The sequence below is a fragment of the Podarcis vaucheri genome (assembly GCF_965113315.1).
Source record: "Podarcis vaucheri genome assembly, chromosome: 8".
In the NCBI taxonomy this organism is placed as follows: domain Eukaryota; kingdom Metazoa; phylum Chordata; class Lepidosauria; order Squamata; family Lacertidae; genus Podarcis; species Podarcis vaucheri.
Genome location: NC_138766.1, coordinates 39,991,208 through 40,012,868, shown reverse-complemented (window position 1 = coordinate 40,012,868; position 21,661 = coordinate 39,991,208). Strand labels below are relative to the sequence as shown.

Genomic DNA, 21,661 nt, shown 5'->3' with positions numbered 1-21,661 from the left:
CCCTGGGCAATGATTCTACAGTTGTTGGCATCCACCTGTCTCAAGAGAAAAACTACATCCTCCAGGGATGTAGTCAAACTGTTACATTTCCAGCACTGAAGTGACATCCCCAGGACTCAAGCCTGGGCAGTGTGTATGTAGGTCCTGAGCTCCCCTGATGACGAGGCCCACCTCTTGGCCTCGCTGATGTGGTCCAAAGGAAAGCAGAGAAATACATTTGGCACCAGCTTGGCTGCAGGTGTTGTGAGTAGGAGATGTACAAGGCACCATCCAACTGTCTTAGGGTCTCCACTCTGGATTTGTGTAGGGTTTACTCCCTAGACTTTCTTCTCTCAAAGATATCCTGCAAGGCAGCGGAGGTTTAGGATCAGAGTTTTCTTTCTTCTAGATGGGCTACCATCTCAGGCTGATGAGTCCCATCTGCCTCTATAGCAGGGCTCCTAATAAGGAATAAGGGCAATGCTCATATATGAAGGCCTAGTCCTTCATTCTATGTAGCAACAGACATGCTGATACTTATGAATGAAATAAAATACTACCATAAAACAGACATGTACAAACGAAGCAATTTCCAAATCTGTTTTGTAATCTGCCACCCACCTGCCTGCCCAAATCTAGTAGTAACTGCTTCAGAAAGTGGTAAGTTGTACCTGTCTCTGTTGTGGGACGTGCATGCAGGGAACAAGTTCTACTTGTTCAACAGGAATACTAGCTCCTCCTACACATACCCTAAACCTGTTCTGGGTTTAGAGGGCACAGAGGAAGGAGAAGGGGGGAACGTCCCATTGCACAAGCAGATCTCATTTCGCACATGCAACAGTTTTGCTGTATCTTGCCCTATGTACATGGTCACCAAAGTGCTTTGGTGCAGAAATTTCTGAATCAATTATAATTTTCAGCATCTATTCTGACTTCCTAAATAATGAAGAATTGGAATTTCACACCAGAAAGTTAAAGACAGATGTAATACAAAAAGAAAAAGCTCCAAGGATGTCTTCTCAGGGTGTCTTTCAGGTATTTGCAGCCTGAATCATTTAGGGCTTTAATGTGAGCACCATGAATTGGGCCCAGAAATCAACTGGCACCCAGTGCAGCTGTTTTAAAACAGGAGTTATATGAAATCTGAATGGAACCCCAGCCACCTATCTGACTGATGAGTTTGGACCAATAGAAGGTCCTAAGTCAACTCTAAGGGCAGCCCCATGTAGTATGTATTACACTAATTCACGGGTAGGCAAACGAAGGTCCAGGGGCTGGATCTGGCCCAATCGCCTTCTAAATCTGGCCCATGGATGGTTCAGGGATCAGTGTGTTTTTACATGAGTAGAATGTGTCCTTATATTTAAAATGCATCTCTGGGTTATTTGTGGGGCATAGGAATTCATTCATTTTTTCCCTTCAAAACATAGTTCGGCCCCCAACAAAGTCTGAGGGATAGTGGACCGGCCCCCTGCTGAAAAAGTTTGCTGACTCCTGTGACTAATCCAATCTGAAAGTTGCCAGAACATGGAATACATTGCCCAGGTCATCTCTGTCCAGCCGGGGCCACTGCTGACCAACCTTCTGAAGCTGAAAAAATTCATTCCTAGCCACTGAGACTACCTGAGTCTCCAGTGACTGTTGAATCCAAGAACCCTCCAAAACTGTGAATCTGCCTCTTCCAACTGAATGCAATCCCATCCCAGGCAGGCCCTTTCTCCGCTTCCTAGACATGAGAATTTGGGACACATAACACCTATGTCTTTTCAGGATTCAGTTTATTGGTCTACATCCAACCCACCCCTGCTTCCAAGCGCTGGTCCAACACCTCAGCTGGTTCTCCTGATTCATTTGAAGCAGAGAGTCAGAGCTGGGGATCATCTGCATATTGATGACACTTCACTCCAAATCTCATAGTGACAGCTCCCAGAGGCTTCCTATAGGTGTTAAATAGCATGGGGGGACACCACAGGACAACTCCAATGGCACTGAATACTAGCATTCTATAGCTACTTTATGGAAACAGCCCTGGAGGTAGGAGGGGAACCACTGACCTACAACCCCCTGAGATGCTCCAAAAGGATACTGTCAGGGTTGCTTCCAGATCCTAGCTCACAGAGGATCACGCCAGCCAGCGATCATTAATTAAAAGTCTTTATTGAGTTACAGTCTCCATTCTCAAGCTGCTGCGCGCAACTCTACGTCTTATGCTTAGATCGGCGAAGCTCCGTCTGAGTCTCCGCCCCTTGTGCACCAACTTAATATCCTAGCCCTGCTCCACCTTTTCCGCCTGACAGTTCTCCTCTGGGTCCCTCTGCCCCCCGGGGTCTCTTCCTTCCGGGATTCTTCTGACGCTGACCCCTCGGACCCTTCTGTCTCCTTGCGCCGGGCTTTAGGACCTGGCTCCCTTTCCGGGCTGCCTACTGCGCCACCTTCCTGTGCATTTGAACTTGGCGCGCGCGCCCAACCTTCCACTTTCCGTCTAACCGTCTCCTCGCTCCCCGATGGAGGTGTGGCCACTCCTGACTCGTGCCCTCCCTCCTGTTGTGAGCTGCCAGCGCTTGATCCCTGGCACCCTTCCTCATCCCTGCTCTCTGGCGGTGACGCCGGTCCCGATTTCCAACTGCTCCCCTCTGAGTCCCCTCTGGCTCTATCTTCCTGGGGTGTCCCCCTAGTCTCCCCCCTTGCCCTGGCCACTGGTGCTCCTTTTTGTGAATCTTCTGATTCACTGGAAAGACTCAGAGATCTCGGGTCGTCGTCATCACTCATCTTTTCTTCTGCCTCCTCCCCCTCGCTCTCTGTTTCCTCCCTTTCCCTCGCCTCTGCTCCTGAACCCCTGACATCCATCCCCCCCTCGAAGCCCCCTCTTCCCCCCTCCCCGCCTTCCGTTGCTGGAGCTGGGTGCTGCCGTGTCAAGGGGACGAATGTCGGGTACAGTTCGCTTCCCGTGGCGGGCCTCCATCTGAAGTCTTCCGGTTCTTCCTCCCTGCTCTCGTCGACGACGGTCACCTCTGCTTCCATCTCTGTGCCGCCGTGCTCGAAACCCTGGTCGTCCCCGAAAACGTCCATGTCCGTCTCTCCCTCGCTTCCTTCTGGAGGCGTTGCTCGTCCTGGACCCTCCAGCCACTTCCTGCGCCACTGCTCCTCTGGTCGATCATCCCACCAATACGAGGGTTCTGAAGCAGATCCCAAGGGCGACCCTTCCGGGGAACTGGCGTCTCGTGTCGGTTCCTCATCCGAGTCGAACCCCCGGAACGTGCTGGCTGAAAGCGTGGGCGTGAAAAGCCAGTCGTCGAAAAAGTCCGCTGGCATTGGCCTATGTGGGAAGAGGGCATGAAACTCTTCCTTGAGCAGAGGTTCGTCTAAAGCGTAGCCCGGCACCCAGCTGTTGGCACTGGCCGGGGTGCCCTCCTTAGCGAGAAGGTATTCTACCCCCTCTTCCCCCCATCTGGAGTCCAAAATCTCCGTGACTTCATTGATGCACACCTCCTGTGCCACTCCCCGTTGCCCGGTTCCCTCTCGGAGCGGACTCGGCGCCGTTCCTGGTTCCTGAAATCTGTGAGGTGCCTTGTAGGGAGTGAGCACCGATCTGTGGAACACCGGATGCATCCTGGAACCCTCCGGAAGCGCCAGCCTGAAAGCCACCGGGTTGACCTGCTCTTCGACTTGGTAGGGCCCCAGTTGCTTATGCCCTAGTTTCTTCTTGGCCAACGACCTGGCCGGCACTGCGTGGGCTGCTAACCAGACCCAGTCTCCCACATGGATCTCTTCGCCAACCCTTCTGTGTTTGTCTGCCTGCACCTTGTATGCGTGTTTGGCCAGCTCCAGGTGCCGCCGCAGCTGATCGTGGACCTCCTGCAACTCCGACGCGAACGCATCTGCTGTCTGCGGCTCCCCCTCCACCATTCTTTCCAGTCCCGGGAAGGTTCTGGGGTGCCTCCCGTTGTTGGCGAAGAACGGCGTGACCCCCGTGGACACGTGCTTCGTGTTGTTGTAGGCGAACTCGGCGAGCGGCAGGTAATCCACCCACGTCGCAGGCTGTTGATTCGCATAGCATCTCAGGTACTGCTGCATGATGGCATTGACCCGCTCCGCTTGCCCGTTGGTCTGCGGGTGTCTTGCCGACGCCAGGTTGATCTTGACGTTTAGGAAGCCCATCAGCTTCTGCCAGAAATTCGAGATGAACTGCCGCCCGCGGTCGGACAGAATAGACCGTGGCAGACCGTGAACCTTGAACACGTGGTCTACGAACAGTTTGGCGGTTTGTTCCGCCGTGGCCACCTTTGCACACGGGATGAAATGTGCCATCTTGGAAAACAAGTCCACCACCACCAGCACAGCCGTCTTGCCCCTCGAGCTGGGCAGATCCGTGACGAAATCCAGGGCGACTCTCTCCCATGGTTCGACCGGAGTTTGCAGCGGTTCCAACAGTCCGGCCGGCGGTCTGTGCACTGGTTTGGCCCTCTGGCAGGTGTCGCACCTCGCCACGTAGTCCGCGACCTCCCCTCTCATTCCGGGCCACCAGAAATCCCTGGCGACTAATTCCACCGTCTTCTCCTTGCCAAAATGCCCGGCAGTGGGCGCGTCGTGCAGCTGATGCAGTACCTTGGCGCGAAGTTCGTCTCCCGGCACGTAGAGGGCCCCTTTACGGATGAGCAATCCATCTTTCAGCTGGAACCCATCGGTCGCCGCCGTGCCTCTTTGCATCTCTGCCATCTTAGCTTGCGCGAAGGAGTCATTCTGCAACGCTCGTCGCACCGCCTCCAGGTCCACCGTCGCCGCAGCGCACGCCCACACTGTGGGTGCGAAGATGTGCATGGCGGCCGCTGGCGTGGCGTCCTCCAGATACTGTGGCTTACGGGAGAGCGCGTCCGCCATGATGTTGGTGTCCCCCGGGACATACTCTATTCGGAAGTCGAAGTTCGCAAAGAACTCAGCCCAACGTATCTGCCTCTGGTTCAGGAACTGTGCCGTGCGCCAGTGCTCCAGATTCTTGTGGTCCGTGCAGACCTGCACCGTGTGCTTGGCGCCGATCAGGAAGTGCCGCCACGCTTTGAATGCTGCATGAATGGCCAGCAACTCCCTGTCCCAGATGGTGTAGTTCTGTTCGGACTTGCTGAGCTTCCTGGAGTAAAACGCCCCCGGCCGCCAAACCCCCTGCGGGTCTCTCTGCAGCAGGACTGCTCCCACGGCTCTGTCCGAGGCGTCTGTCTCGACCCTCATCGGCCTGCTGGGGTCGACATGCAGCAGCTGCTCTTCCGACGCGAAGAGACGTTTGAGTGCCTGAAAGGACCGCTCCGCCTTCTCCGTCCAGATGAACTTCTTCTTCTTGGAGCTAAGCGTGTCCGTGATGGCCGCTGTCTGCATAGCGAAGCCCTTGATGAACTTGCGATAGAAATTCGCGAAGCCGACAAATCGTTGGACCTCCTTCCGGTTGCGTGGGCTCTTCCAATCCAACACCGCTCGAACCTTGGCGCTGTCCATGGCGAGCCCCTTGTCAGACAACTTGTAGCCCAGGAAATCCACCTCCGTTACGTCGAATTGGCACTTCTCCAGCTTGGCGTAGAGCCTATGTTGCTGTAGCCTGCTCAGCACTTCCCTGACATGTCTGTCATGCTCCTGCTGCGATTCCGAAAAGATCAGGATGTCATCCAAGAAACAGACGCACGTTTTGTAGAGGAGCCCCGCCAACACGTGATGCATGAAAGCTTGAAAAACGTGGGAGCCATTTTGCAATCCAAAAGGCATAACTCTATATTCGTAGGTGCCCAGGGGCGTGAACATGGCCGTCTTCCACTCATCTCCTTCCCGCATGCGAATGAGGTTGTACGCCCCTCGCAGGTCCAACTTGGTGAACACGCTGCCCTTCCGTACCTTTGCGAGTAGGTCGTCGATTCGGGGCATGGGGAAGTCCGATGGCTTGGTCACACTGTTCAAAATGCGGTAGTCCACCACGAGTCTTTTTTGGGGCGTGTCTCGCTTCTTAACAAAGAATACCGGACTGCCCCCCGCTGCCCTGGACTCTCGGATGAAACCGCGCTCCAAATTATGATCTATGAACTCTTTGAGTTCCTGCAGTTCGTCCTCAGACATGGAATACAGCTTCCCTTTGGGCAGCGCCGCCCCCGGCAGCAGGTCAATCTTGCAGTCATATGGTCTGTGGGGGGGTAGCCTGTCCGCCTCCTTCTCGCAGAAAACCTCCAAAAATTCCGCGTACTTGTGGGGAATCGCTTGCAGCGTGCCTAGCAGCAGCTGTGACTCCTCTTGCTCCCCTTCCTGCCGGGGCATGATGCAGTGTTCAGCACAAAAGGAAGAGCCGAAGGTCAGCTGCCTCTGGTACCAAGCCAGCGTCGGGCTGTGCTTGTCCAGCCAACTCATGCCCAATACAATAGGCGTGTCCGACAGTTGAGTGACGTTGAAGCTGATGATTTCCTTGTGATTTCCAAGCCGCAGCACCATAGGTGGCGTCTGCTTCACCACTTGCCCCCCTAGCAGCTCCCTGCCATCCACCGTGACCACCTGCAGGGGCAGCGTGGCAGGCAGCAACTGTATAGCGTGCCGGTCAACAAAGTCCTGCCCTATGAAGTCTGCATTGCTTCCCGAATCGACGGTGATTGGCACGTCCATGGTGATTCCATTGGGTAGCTGGAGCGATGCGGTGAGCCTCACTACTGGCTTGGGCGGGAGGGGGTCCATGGGCGGTAAATTCCCTGGGGACTGCTTCACTGACACGTCTGGCTGGGCCCCAGTGCCTCTTCCTCCAGCCAGACATCGTCGTTTCCCTGCTGTGGTTCTCCTTGCTGCGTTGCTGCAGTCACCATTGCCGAAGCTGCAGTGTGCTTGTGGAGCCTCCGGGGACACTCTTTCGCCATATGCCCTGGATCCTCGCAGATGTAACACTTCCTGTTCCCTCTAGGAGGCTTCGCTTTCACTGCTGCCGGTGCTAGGGCTCTGGCTGCTGACTGAGCCCTTGCACTCCCAACCTCCATCGGTTCCACCCCTCCCCCTGTTGGAGGCGTGGATTGCGCACGCGCTGCTTCTCTGGGAAGGAAGGAGGAGCCCCTGGCTGGTTCGCGCCTGCTGCGCCCTTCTTCCCTGCTCCACGGACGTTCTTCCAGCCGCACCCCCACCGCCAGCGCCCTCTGAACGATCTCCTGCGTGGTCCGGGGTCTCTCCCCCCTCGCAATCTCATCTTTTACCGAGCTGTGCAAGCCCTCCCAAAAAAGGTCTCTGACAGGAGCCGAATCTCTGTCCCATTCCAGGGCACTGACCAAAGCGAAAAAGCGGGCATGGTACTGCCTTACGCTGGCTCTCCCTTGCCTTAGTCCATGCACCTCCTTCCGGGCAAGATCCACGTCAATGCTTGATAAAAAACACCCATCCATCGCTTTAATAAAGGCGTCCGCATTTTGGAGCGCAGGATCCTTATCTCTCCACAAATTGCGCAGCCATGCTTTTGCGTCTCCATGCAAATGGGACATGATGAACCCCACTTTCTCTTGTTCATCTCTAAAGTCTTTGTGCAGTAGTTGCAGTGCACACATTACGTCTGCTCTAAAGTTGGGGTACTGTTGCAAATTACCATCGAAGTGAGAGACCAGACCGCCTGTGCGTCTCCCCAACCCAATCCCCTCTGGTTTGGGTGTCTGTTGCCCTTGCTTCGTAAGCACGTCCAACCTGACCTGGAGATCCCTGTAGGCGGCAGCTGCGTCCTCCTCTCTCTTCCTGGATGCCAGCGCCTCGGCATTCAGTCGTGACACTGCTTCTCTCAGTTCCGCTATTTGCTGTTCGGCCGTCATATTGTCTGCCGTTCGTGAGCTCGCTAGTAGGCACCCGCTTTCTCTCCTCTCCGCGAGGCCATGGATGCCCACAATTTGATGAGACGGAGCTTACTGTCAGGGTTGCTTCCAGATCCTAGCTCACAGAGGATCACGCCAGCCAGCGATCATTAATTAAAAGTCTTTATTGAGTTACAGTCTCCATTCTCAAGCTGCTGCGTGCAACTCTACGTCTTATGCTTAGATCGGCGAAGCTCCGTCTGAGTCTCCGCCCCTTGTGCACCAACTTAATATCCTAGCCCTGCTCCACCTTTTCCGCCTGACAGTTCTCCTCTGGGTCCCTCTGCCCCCCGGGGTCTCTTCCTTCCGGGATTCTTCTGACGCTGACCCCCCGGACCCTTCTGTCTCCTTGCGCCGGGCTTTAGGACCTGGCTCCCTTTCCGGGTTGCCTACTGCGCCACCTTCCTGTGCATTTGAACTTGGCGCGCGCGCCCAACCTTCCACTTTCCGTCTAACCGTCTCCTCGCTCCCCGATGGAGGTGTGGCCACTCCTGACTCGTGCCCTCCCTCCTGTTGTGAGCTGCCAGCGCTTGATCCCTGGCGCCCTTCCTCATCCCTGCTCTCTGGCGGTGACGCCGGTCCCGATTTCCAACTGCTCCCCTCTGAGTCCCCTCTGGCTCTATCTTCCTGGGGTGTCCCCCTAGTCTCCCCCCTTGCCCTGGCCACTGGTGCTCCTTTTTGTGAATCTTCTGATTCACTGGAAAGACTCGGAGATCTCGGGTCGTCGTCATCACTCATCTTTTCTTCTGCCTCCTCCCCCTCGCTCTCTGTTTCCTCCCTTTCCCTCGCCTCTGCTCCTGAACCCCTGACAGATACCATGGTCAAATGTATCAAAAATCAATGAGGAGAATGAGCAGGGTCACACTGCCCCCTCCCAAATCTCTAAGGCAGGTTCAGTGCCATGATTGAAGCTAACTTGTCTGAATCTGGACTGCCACCTTGCCCACTGGGCAATAGATGTTTAACACTTCTGGATCCAGGGAGGTCTTCCTGATCAGGGGGCATACCACCAACTCCTTCATGGTAAATGGTACTGACAATAGCAAAATGAATTAAGATACTGAAGCACTAATTAATTATACACATTATGTAAATGTTTCACTTTAACTCCTGGAGTTGTTCAGGTTTCATCTTCTTCTATCTTTAACAACTACATTAACACCAGAACCCTACACATGTCCTCTCAGAAGTAAGCCCTGTTAAGTGAATCCAAAGTTAGTGTGAGTTGGACTACAGCCCACAAGGCATTAAAAAAAAAAAGAAATTAATATATTACAGATTTTAACCCCTGCGTTTTATGGTTCACCCTGTAGGAATGTTTAAACTATACAGCCATTCACCTCATAGCCATGCTTTGGATTAACAAAATAGATTGAGCTCCGGAGAAGCACTATGTGATGGCTCAAAGGATTATTTAAGAGCTTCCTATGCACTTTGCCAGAGAATGGGGTCACATGACAAATTAAAAACAAGAAACAGAATTAAATTCCCTGTTTTAGAAAACTTTATCTCTTCATCGCCTAAATCTAAAATAAAAGTTATCTTGCCAGAAAATCCAGCCAAAGTCTCTTTTCCAACAAAATGTGATTGAGCTAAGTATCCTTTTCTTTTCAGATGATTTTTGACTGTTTGTTTCCTGGTCTTCATGTATACTTCTATTTCAATCTTCTGGTGTGCATGCAGGTGAATCCACAAGACAATACTTCAGGTTTTGTTGTTTTTAGTTCAGGCTCAGAAACAGACTTATTTAAGGTCCCATCAGGAAAATTCTAACACAGCATGGATTTTGCACAGATGATCTGTAAGTTGTCATATGCCAAAAAGTGGTCACTTTTTAAAAATCTTAGAGTGCAAAATACATGTGTGGTATTCTACAGTAGACACAAATATAAAAATCACAGTTGATTCTAATCCTGTTGCCATCAGTGCAATGGACTAGAATTATGTTGCATTGATGGCAAGAGCATTAGAATTCTAGTACTTCACCTTCAATGAATTGGAGACCCTGGGCACAAAATACACAAACAATTTACAGTGGTACCTCGGGATGCGAACAGGATCCGTTCCAGAGCCCCGTTTGCATCCTGAACGGAACGTAAGACGCGACAGTGGGACTGTGCATGCGTGGGCTGCGTTTTGCTGCTTCTGCGCATGACATCATTTTGACCACCTGAGCATTCGCGAGCGGCGAAACCCAGAAGTAATGCGCTCCGTTACTTGTGGGTCACCACAAAGCACAACCTGAAAGCGCTCAACCTGAAGCGCATTTATCCCGAGGTATGACTGTATTTATTTTTTACTCCATTTAAAGTGAGCAGGTACAGCATGAAAGATTGCATTTCGCCTTGGCAACACAACACGTCTCAGTGGATGGCTACGCAAGTTGTCTAAAACATTAACTTCAAGTTTACAGTGGCAGCTTATTTAATAAAACAGAAAATACCACAGTGTATACACCCTCAGCTGTGAGAGGACTACCAACATATGAACCAACTTTGACCCTGCACTCATCATCTGAGGCCGTTCTTCGTGTGCCCCCTTCCATGAGAATTCTGGACAGTGGCAACACAAGAATGAGCCGTTTTCTGTTGTGACTCCCTTTGTAGAATGCTTTTCCCAAAGAGGCTACCCAGTGCCATCACTCTATATCTTTAGGAGCAAAAACTTTCCTCTGTAACCAGGCTTTTGGCCTTTAACTATCTGTAGCTTTTATAAGTGGGGGTGGCACTTGCTCTTGGACTTCTGAGGCTTCTCTCCTGGCCTTACAAAACCCACCAGACTCTGCTGCCTGATCTGTCACAGATCAAGCACTTTCTGACTCTGGCCATGGCTGCACCCAGAGATCAGGCACTTTTAAAATCACAAGTTGGCTGCTCTAGCTGAAAGCTTAAGCAAGCAGTTTTCTTTTCTTTATTTAAGCAATAGTTGAAAGAGCTGTCCAACTTTCCCCAGCTTGTCTCTCATAGGATCCCGCAGTTGCTACTGCAGTGGATGTCTCTGCTTGTAATACAATACTTGCAGTTCAGGATGATATTGAGCTGTTCATGTGCTAACAACCACAGAGGTTACAAAAGAACCAATTGTAATTGCACCTTACTTGCATTGTACCTTATTGTTCTCCATAACTTTGGTGAGAGAAAAGGAAGAATGTAAGAGCTGCATGGCCTCAAACAGACATATTATTGGCTGATATAGTTTGCTGTGGCTGAGAAAGTCTATTTAGGTTCCTTTTTTTTTTTAGGGGTCAGGGGGCTGAGTTCTGTACCAAAAGTAAAAGCCTAAGATGCAAGGAAATGTTGCTACAAAATTTAAAGGCTATATAGTGCAGCCATTCTGTGATGAGCTTTTACTACTTGAACTCTTAGCAATCTTTTTAATTTAGGTTCTAATTACCTTTCTTCAAAGACTCCTAATAACATGGGAAAGACTGCTTAATGCTTGCATGTCTTGTCATCTTTTTCATCTAATTATCTTATACAAGTGCCATCTTGAGGTTTTACATCTGCTTAAAAAGGCTTTGGGTTCTAACTAGAAGCAGAGGAACAGTTGCAGTGAAATAGCCCCATACAATTAAGGCTTTAATTCTTACCAGCCTGTAATTTCATGTAGCTGACAGCTGAAGCTAAGCAAAAAATCTGTTTCAGTTTAACAGAATGTCTGGAAAGGAGAGATTGATCTAAAAATCTCCCCTTCATAAATGTGAGCTGGTTCCCTACTAATGGATTGGAATAATCCTTGATATCTCCAGTTGCTCAGCAATTGAACAGAGGAAGCTAGGGTCATTTTTCTTTCAAACGGATATTCTCTGCTGGCTTTGAAGAAAGCATTATGAATACAAGGAATGTGAATGGAATTAGTGAATATTATTACTCAAGCAGATAATTATATAGATGTGCTTTGGAACAGCAAAATATCATTGCTCTTCAACACAGATAGTGTTACAAAGGAAGAAGAAAAATGTTATTAGCTTTACAAAAATGGAGATGGTCTTCAATGGAATGCTGCTGCTAATTTTGCATGGCTTATAGTACATCAAGCCCAATACATCAAGTTCATCCACATTATAGAAATGTGCAGAGTGGAAGGTTTAATTTGTGGCTGCTACTGCAGTTTTAAAGCATTCAATGTTTATGATAACAAACAAGAATTTAAGTGGGAAAGAATGACCAAGCATACATAAAATATTCTGAATGATACAACCCTACATTTCTTTCCCCTTTTTTGTAGGGAAAAGGTCCACTACACATGTTACATATTTTTCCTAGTATAACTAAGATGCTTTCTGTCTAGAAGCATCAAAGGCCTGTATCACACAGACACATGTGGCTGCAGCTCCCTGTTGGTACACTTGGTGGCAAACCTGAATATGCTGCCAAGAACTGTGTAAAATTGCCCTGAATCTAGGCATATTATGTCTTTTACAACATAAAAACCCAGCCACATTCAGCATTCAGTATTGGCCTTAATACCACACTATTTATAGGAAATGATAACTTCCATTCACTTACCATCTTGCAATTTTGTGTATTGCACAGTTTTTCTTTCAGGAATATTTCTAAACACACACACTCACACACACACACACACACACACACACACACACACACACCACCAGACCTTCATCTAATAAGATCAATGCAGTGCTGTCCATTGGGCTTTATATAAGATGAATATGAAATTATATATCCTAATTTACCCTGATCATCTGAGGAATGTTCAAAACATGGTGTACTCAAAAATCTGCATTAAAAGAAGTAAAATGTCAAGTGCACTATTTAACCAAAGGAAGGGGTAAATAATGATAATAATGATGATAATTACTAGAGTTGAAGCATGAGATATGGTTTCTAAATTGCTCATGCTCTCTAGTCTGTCTATTATAGGTTCAAGTTCTATAGTGTGTGAATGGTAACTTTCGGAATCAAAAAAACGGTCCTTGATTATTGGGCTTGGCAAAGTCAAAGGGTAAAATAAGGTACTCATCATATCATGGTACTTGGACTGTAGATATGGAAACTGATGTCTCCCAATCAGAGCTCAAGGGTGACTGGAGATGCTGTGAATGCCAAAATTTTGGAATTTTGGAATGTCATGGTGGACAAATCTGTCAGTGCCTTTTGGCCACAGAAGCTAAAACTGCAACCTCTTATGTTTAGAACAACAGCCTACCCCTAACTACAGATTAACACCAAATCTTAGATAGAACTGTTAGTCCCTTCATCTCTTTCAGGCCACTGTGGTTAAACAAAATTGGGTGCCAGATGGACCACTGGTCTTATGCAGCAGTGCAATTATTGTACTGTATACAATTTCTCACCCTTGACCTAAGTATTTCCCTATTCCCAAGACTCCCATTACAGAAGAAATTTAGATGAATCACTACTTGGGTTTGTTTGGTTTTTTGTCTGTTTATAAAACTTTACTTCCTCCAGGCATAAATATCTAGGTAATCATATGATATTCATCTCCACTGAAGCAAGTTGAAGGCTTTCAGACTCTTCTTTTAAAACAGTCTCAGCCTGAGGGCCTACTGATTAGTTTCTTGTATTCTGAAACTTAAAACCCTGGCAGTCACTCATGTTTATTATATAGAAAGATATTACAACTAACATATTGCCTCAGCTTTCCTGATGACGTGTAAAGCATACAAATCTTACATCATATCTCATGCAGACAGTTTATTACTGAGCTATTCATGATGCATTTTCTTAGATTTAAGTTTAAATACATGTTATTAATTTAATGATGGTTGACTTATTTATGTTGTTTGATTTGAATTTTTTGGCTTCTTTTTTGGAAGCCAGCTTATGAGGGCCCTAAATGGTGGCTTACCTTAAAGAAAGAACTATAATATAGAAAAACTGAATTATCAGTTGCTTCATTTACTCTACAGGATTTTTAAATTTTTTGAACAATGTGGGGACTTGGACAATAGGCATCAGGCGTGATCCGTGATCTCAAAATTCATTCTAACATTTGTTGATACTTCTGTTTTCCCAATACGCCAAGTTCTGTTCATCTATTTGTAGATCACTATAATCAGTCATTTCCAGACTGGCCCCAGGAAATAAGAGATACTCTTGTAACAAACAGTGATACTCTTTCTTTTCTTTTTAAAAAGCAATTTATATTGATAAACTAGCATTTTAGACTCAATATTTTTTTTTATCTCTCAATAAGGCAACAAGAGAGATGAGAAAGACTAGTAAGTATATTGCCATGCCATGTATCACCTACTGGAAATGAAGTATAGCAGCTGTTACTCTCAGTGTTTAATCTTTTTATTTTAGCAGTACTCTCTGTTGGCCAAAAGAGAGTGAGTAACAGATTGGAAGCTGCCATTGCATGGTACTATATGTCCTTGACTGTGTAAATTGTTTGAATATGGCAGTTTCCAGTGCTCTCTTACTATCTTCAGGAAGAGAAAGAAAGACGAGGCTGAGACAAAGCAAACAGTTGTCATAATATAGCTTTTCTTTTCTTTTATAATTGGCTGTGAAAGCATAGTAATGACCGAGGCCCAAGAAGATGGCTATTTTCCTCTACCAATAAACCCCCTCCCGCTTTATTAAGTCTTTAATTAAAAATAAATACAACACAAGCCTGTGTGTATCTCAGAAGTGTACTATGTGTGTGTGTGCTCAGAATAAAGCCTAATTGCATTCAATGGGACCTGCTCCTGGGTATGTATAGGATTGCAGCCACATTTGACCAAACTGTCATTATCCAAAGGTAGATATTACAGAAGAAGATACATTAATTATGATAAAAGGGTAATTTAAGAATGAAGGACTTGGGTAATCACCTTCTATAATGTAGACACACTCTCTCTCAGGAGGATATTTGTTGGGGTAATTGGGAGAAGTGAAGATGCCTCCTTCTGGGTATTTTGTCCACGTTCCACACTGTACTGTCTTTTGTCCTTCTGACGTGGTTTGCTTTTCTGCGGGGAAAAAGATTACAATAATGATAGCAGATGTAGCTTACACCTTAGTTCTGGTTTTATATATGTATATAAAAATACCATGGGTCCTATTACCATCTTGTTCATTTTTTAGTCTATGGCAGTTTTCCGCTACAGCTGCAGATGAATATGCTTAGAAACTCAGCTGTCAAATATATGTGCCATAGGATCTCCCTTCCCAAGAATTACACAAGCAGGTGGAAGAGGAAGCATTCTAGAACCCAAGGCTCTGGTGAAGGTTACAATGGGCACAATATTGTTGCATGCCACCCCAATCTCCGAGCAGTATAAGATTCCAGGGGTTCCAGGTGCTTACCCAATTTGCGTTTCCTTCAGAATGAGTCACAGTGGAGACTGTGGTGTCTTTATAATATATGGTTTATATACATATATACAATATGAACCTATGATGGAGGGCTTCACAGCATTAACACCCCAAAAGGGTCTTGTTTCTCCCATAGCCACAGCCTTGGATTCAAACAATTCTCTGACACTTTATTCAGCTTGCTGCTTTGCTTCTAGCCCGCATCACTCCAAACTCTCTGCCTTCAACTCTAACTATTCGTGAGTTGAGAGAGGGCCCCCTACCCATTCATTTGCCATCTGGCACACAAGCCCTTTCCTCTGTTCCTCTTATTGGCCCATCAACCAGACCAAACACCTCATCAGGAAGCTAGCCTGGCTTATATTTTAATACTTATTGGATCCAGGGGTTAGAAGGCTCTAAACTGTTACCATCAAGCACCAATGCTGCAGCAAGCAAAGGCTCCAGCAGCTCAGTCAGCTGCTTGTGGCTGGAAAGCCAGACAGGATGTTTTTGATTGTTGCCATGGAAACAAAGGGGCAGTCCATTCTGTACTGAGCACCGGATGTTAGCTCAGAGTGTGTGCCATATGACCTGTACTGGAAGTACATGGGAGGAGTTTCTTCTTGCTGTTGTCGAGTGCAGACATGTTTCTCTGTACTGATATGAGAGGCAGAAATAAAGGATGTAAATAGTTTTCTGTCTGCTTCTTTCCCCTCCTGGGGGACACCAAAGGGGAGAGAGGATGAACGGTGTGTTCCTCTCACATATCTGAGATGAATCGCCGAGACCTCGCCTGCTTATCAGCAGAGTGGAGACGCGGGGAGGTCGACAGGAATATCTGCCGGTGCCTACGCTGTGGCACATTCCTCTGACCCAGGCAGAATTCCAACAGTGGCAGCCTTCGGATGGTTGCTGTCCATCAGACATCTGGATGAGAGGTTGGTGAATTGTCCTCCTCTGCTCCATGGAAGCCTGATTTGAGAGGCTGATTCTCTGCAGCCAGAAGCTGACCAGAAGAAGCTGACAGCCAAGCCGATACTCAAGGTATGAGACTTTTAAGGGCTTAAAAGAGTGAATGCAGAATGATTCATTCTCTGCTTCACGGAAAGCGAGTGTGGGAAAGCAGCTCCAACTTAGAAGAGGACTGCATACCAGGCATTTTTGTGGTTTCCTGTCCGAGGAAAGGAATGCGCTGTTGCTAGGCAACGTCCTTCAGAAGGCTGTGCCTCAGAGAGGAGAAATGGAAAGTTACTCGAGAGGGCTGGAAGTCAGTTTGTGCTTCAGAGAAGCGAAAGCAAAGTTTTGTTATGACTAGGTCCTCACGAACTGGTGGAAGGGACTTTCCAACGCAGCCAGTGTCAGAGTTGCCAGGTGTCAAGAGAGTAAACAAGCCAGCTATTGGATTTTAGAGGCTTGTGTTTTTAGAGTCAATGCAAGGACTCAAAATGGATGCCAAGAAGGGGGGAGGTTTGCCTTCTCCACCCCTCCTGACCAATGACAATTATTCATCTTGGTCTGTAAAGATGAAGGCCCTGCTGCAGAATCAGAGACTGTTTGGGGTGATTGAGAATCCCATCCCAGCAGCACCAACGCGTGCTTGGGAGTCACAGAATGTGAAGGCTAGGACTGCTATAATTCTGTGTGTCTCAGATGAGCAGCTTGTGCATATACAGCATTTGGAATTTGCGCAAGAGGTTTGGAACGCGCTGCGTACAACGCATCAGAGAGATGCTGGTTCTTCAGCGTTGCTGTATTTTGAGAAGTTGACCAATCTGAGATTAGCGCCTGATGAAGATGTTCAAGCGCACCTGACAGAGATGAAGTTTCTGCGTCAACAGATGGTGGAACGCAATTTTCGTCTTCAGGAGGAAGTGTTTTGCTTCATGATGATAAACAGCCTGAACCGCACCTACAAAGTTGTTGCCAGTCAGCTTGGTTCGCTACCTGCTCAGGATCTAACCGCGGAAAGGGTGTCTGCCGTCGTCCTGAACGAACACGACAGACTTGCTGCACTGGAAGTGAAAGACAGAGGGAGGCAAGAACAGAGTTCAAATCTTCCCACTGCTGGTGATGCTGTAGCATTGAGTGCCGTCCGATGCTATAATTGTGGACAGACTGGGCATCTACAGCGGAACTGTAAGAAGCCACGACAGTCAAAAGGAGCCAAGAACAGCTCGACGAAGCCTGAGGCATCAAGCAAAAGCCGTACCAAGTGCCAGGTGAAACCTGCAAAGGCTATGATGGCGAAAGGAACCACGCCAGATGTTGGGAACGCATTCATAATCGATACCGGCGCCACGAAGCACCTCTGCCCACACAGAGAACTGTTTTCGACGTTGAAGAAGCAAAGCTTCACTGTGAAACAAGCCAACGGTCAAGAACTGGAAGCGACCGGAATTGGAACTGTGTATCTTGAGAGTCTGAACTTGACTATAAGCGATGTTTACCTGGTTCCAGAACTGAGATTTAATTTGCTGAGTGTGTCGCAGATTGCAAAGAAGGGACTGAAACTGACCTATGATGCTAAAAGATGCAAGATCTACAAAGATGGAGAACTGTTTCTTACTGCCAAAGAGAAAGATGGACTGTATTTGTTGACTTTTGATCAAAGTGATTACATGAAATGTAATACTTCTGATTCTAACGAAATTTCTCTTGCAGGTGTGACCAGTGTGAACACCAAGAAGGTGACTAAGAAGGTCCACAGAGCTTTTCAGCGGGTGTATGCTGATGTGATTGGTCCTTTAGAACCATCTAGAGGCGGTGCAAAATATTACCTTGTGTGTGTTGATTGTTACACTAATTATTCTTGGGTTTATATGATGAAGAAACCGCAGGAAACTTTAGAAAAGTTTCAGGAGTTTTGTGACAAGGTTAAAAGTATGCATGATGCTAACATTGATTGTCTTTTCACAGATGACAAGCCAGTTTTTCTTTTACAGGATTTCCAGAGGTTCCTGGATGGAAAAGGGATAAGACACAAACTTGCTACTTCCGAAGAAGCATGGAAGAAATGTGTCTGTGTTAGGGTGAACAAAGAATTGCAAAAGGGGATGCATGCGCAATTGCTAAGTTCACATTTACCACATGATTATTGGGCCGAATCTCTAGCGTCCTATCTTCATGTGTGGTTGAGAAAAGTCTCAACAGAGTTGGGATGTTCTCCTTTTGAGAAGCTGTTTAATAGAAAACCTTCGGTTGCCTATTTCAAGGTTTTCGGGTCTCATGTGAGTACAGAAGCTCCAAGTGGGGTAAAGAATGCCAAAGGCATCTTTGTAGGTTATGAAAAAGGTCTCTACAGAGTAATTTTGTCTGAATCTGGTCAGGTGATTCTCACAAAATTTCTAGAGAGTGCTCCCGAACAGGAAAGAGTGATTGTTCAAACTTTTTCCACAGATGATTCTGATGATGATGATGATGAGTTTGATCTTATTGGGTTCAGTGGGACTGATGATGATGACACTGATAGCTCAGACAGCTCAGTTGTCACAGTCATTGAGAGGAAATCTCAAATGATGACTAGACCCTCAGAAGAGGAAGATAAACCACTGATAAAGCTTAATACTGGTTCTCCAGAGTGTTCAGAGGCTGAACCAGAAAGCAGAGAAGAGCAGCAGCTCTTACGTAGGTCTGAGAGAGCAACGAAGGGTGTACCACCCAAGAGGTATTCAGAGGAATTTGCTAACCTTGCATATGTTGCTGTTGTAAATGATCAAGGACAGATTGAAGCTGTGTCTGAGTCAGAGACAAAGGCACAACAGAGAGTTGTTAACCAAGGAAATGTGAAGTCACACAACCAGAGAGGTACATTGGTAAAACCAGTGGCGGGTAGTTCCAAGGGTGGAACAGAAGCAACAGGGGAATGTTATAAGTATAACAACTGTTTGTTTTCTTCTCTGGATGACGCTTTGCTCGCAGCACGCATTGATACTTTAGGGGGAGTATGTTACCATAAAGCACCAATGCTGCAGCAAGCAAAGGCTCCAGCAGCTCAGTCAGCTGCTTGTGGCTGGAAAGCCAGACAGGATGTTTTTGATTGTTGCCATGGAAACAAAGGGGCAGTCCATTCTGTACTGAGCACCGGATGTTAGCTCAGAGTGTGTGTCATATGACCTGTACTGGAAGTACATGGGAGGAGTTTCTTCTTGCTGTTGTCGAGTGCAGACATGTTTCTCTGTACTGATATGAGAGGCAGAAATAAAGGATGTAAATAGTTTTCTGTCTGCTTCTTTCCCCTCCTGGGGGACACCAAAGGGGAGAGAGGATGAACGGTGTGTTCCTCTCACATATCTGAGATGAATCGCCGAGACCTCGCCTGCTTATCAGCAGAGTGGAGACGCGGGGAGGTCGACAGGAATATCTGCCGGTGCCTACGCTGTGGCACATTCCTCTGACCCAGGCAGAATTCCAATATAAACATAATGCACCCCAAAAAATCATAACAATACATTTAAAGAAGAGGGAAAGAATTGCATGGAGTTTCTTACTCCCTTTCCTATATTCCATCTCACAAAATACATCCTTTGCATTGAAGCCATGCTCCAGAGTTGCTGCCTATAATGGTGAAAGTGAACTCATTAGATAGACAGGGAGACTTTTCCATAGACAGCAATGGATACTGGAATAACAGTATTTCAACTATTCATTCATTTTTCTTTGCATTTAACAAAATGTAATTACTGTTTGATTGTAAAAAAACAAACAAACAAGCCTCTAAGTTTACAAAAATATAAAATTAAAAATTAAAATCATTGTGTTTAAAAAAAGAAGAAGTCAAAAACAAATTTTTAAAAGTAATTGTGCAAAAGTAATTGTGCCCCAATTTCTTGGGCTGGATTGGGAGGGACTGTGAGACTTACTGACTTTCAAGCTGCATAGGCAGATGGCTACATTTATGAAGGAGATCTTGTGATTTCTATTAATCTGTCCTGAGTTGCTTTTTCCTCTCTGTTATGTATTCAGTGGCCTGTGTTTGCCTGAGCCTGAGCCTGGACTAAGGATTCAGAGCCCCTGAATACATGATATGCAATCACAGAACATTTCAGGAATTGGGCCTCTGCATTGGCCCTTAAACTGCGAGTCATGATTTGCAGCTTGGGAGTTTAGACAGCCAATCACGTGGCCCAGGCCTTCAACAATGTATACAAGCAGTTGCTTTGCCCCTGTGGTTCAGTTCTGTTAGTTCGATAATTGTGTACTTATCACTGTGTACTTCTCTCTCTCTCTCTCTGCGTAACTCAGTTAATCCCTTCAGGGCAACAGGGACTACCACATCTAAAAGGGACAGGATGATGGTAGCACAATATGTCTGTGTGCAATGGTACTTGTGAAAGAGTTATATTGGAATGCTGCGTAAGTAAGAGAGTTTTGGTTAGACTTGGGGCTTTGCGCATCCTTGCAACTGCTCACATTGGGTAGAAATCCTGCTAGACAGGAACATTTCTGTATCGTACAACCGTTAGACTAGGGCCTGAAAAACTAGAATTCAGATTCCCACTCAGACAAGAAACTCATTTGGGTGACGATGGGCCAATCACTGCCTCTCAGCCTATCCTACCTCACAGAAGATTGTGAGGATAAAATGGGGAAAGGGAGACCCGCACATGCCACGATTGTTTTTTCAAGCGAAGTGGGATACAAATGAATAAAATGGGAGAGTGGAGGTGAAAGGGTAGTGTTTTAGTTTGAAAATTTTAAGATAACGTTTTAGTTTTCTGTTGATTATGTTGCTTTGAATGTATACTATATATTTAACTTTCTTCAGTAATGTTTTGTCCTGGATTGTTTTATTTGATGTTTTAATGTGTTGTAAACTGCTTTGAGATTTTTCTTCTTCTTCTTAAAAGTATAAAGCACTATAGAAATGAAACAAATAACAACAGTAATAATTTAAGAATAGATCACTAATTACAAGTATTTTTAGAGAGCTCTCAGAAAAATCTCCCGCATTCCCTACCATCACCTGAAAATTCTAAATGGGCAAAACAGTGTTGGGTACACTATATTAGACTGATATAAGATTGGACTACAATGGACTGTTATTTTTTTATTATACTTGACTATGAATAGATTTAAATTTAAAGAACACTCTCTGTTCTTGTGGAGATGCTGAATTTGTATTTCCAAGTCAGACAAGAACTCTCATGGATGTAATACTCACTTTATATTTGAGGGGGACAATACAAGCCTTCCAGGTTACAAGCCAGGAAACATGAATTTTAGTGACATCATAAGTTGTACCTTATCCTTGGGGACAGGGCTGCGTTGCTTTCTGCATTTTCCAGATCTGTGATTCACTGATTTTATAAATGTAGCCACCACAGATTTACTTTACCCAGATATTTTATGGCTATCAGCTAATCATTTCCTTTTCCTTTCCTTTCTTAAAAGATGCTCTTGTTTCTTCCTGTGTCCTGGACTTTCCTTACTTCAGACCAGCATTAAATAAACTGATCAGTATGGCCACTATCCATACTATCTGTAAATAAGGAATCTTGTTTACTATGTTTTTAATTATTATTTAAGCCTTAAGTAAGCCTAAGTTTTTTTGTTTCTGTTTTGAAGTTCCATAAT

General features: G+C 46.6%; 1 protein-coding gene across 3 annotated transcripts in view; it reads right to left on the bottom strand.

Moving 5' to 3' along the window:
* Positions 1-21,661, bottom strand: part of NETO1 (neuropilin and tolloid like 1) — a 116,566-nt gene that overhangs the window by 84,997 nt on the left and 9,908 nt on the right. For all 3 annotated transcript variants that reach the window (XR_014222805.1, XM_082235267.1, XM_082235266.1), the window contains exon 3: positions 14,623-14,760. Coding sequence is in view for 2 of the 3 variants with exons in the window: in XM_082235267.1 (XP_082091393.1) it covers positions 14,623-14,760 (138 nt within the window). In the remaining variant the exon portion in view is untranslated. The remainder of the gene's footprint in view (positions 1-14,622; positions 14,761-21,661) is intronic.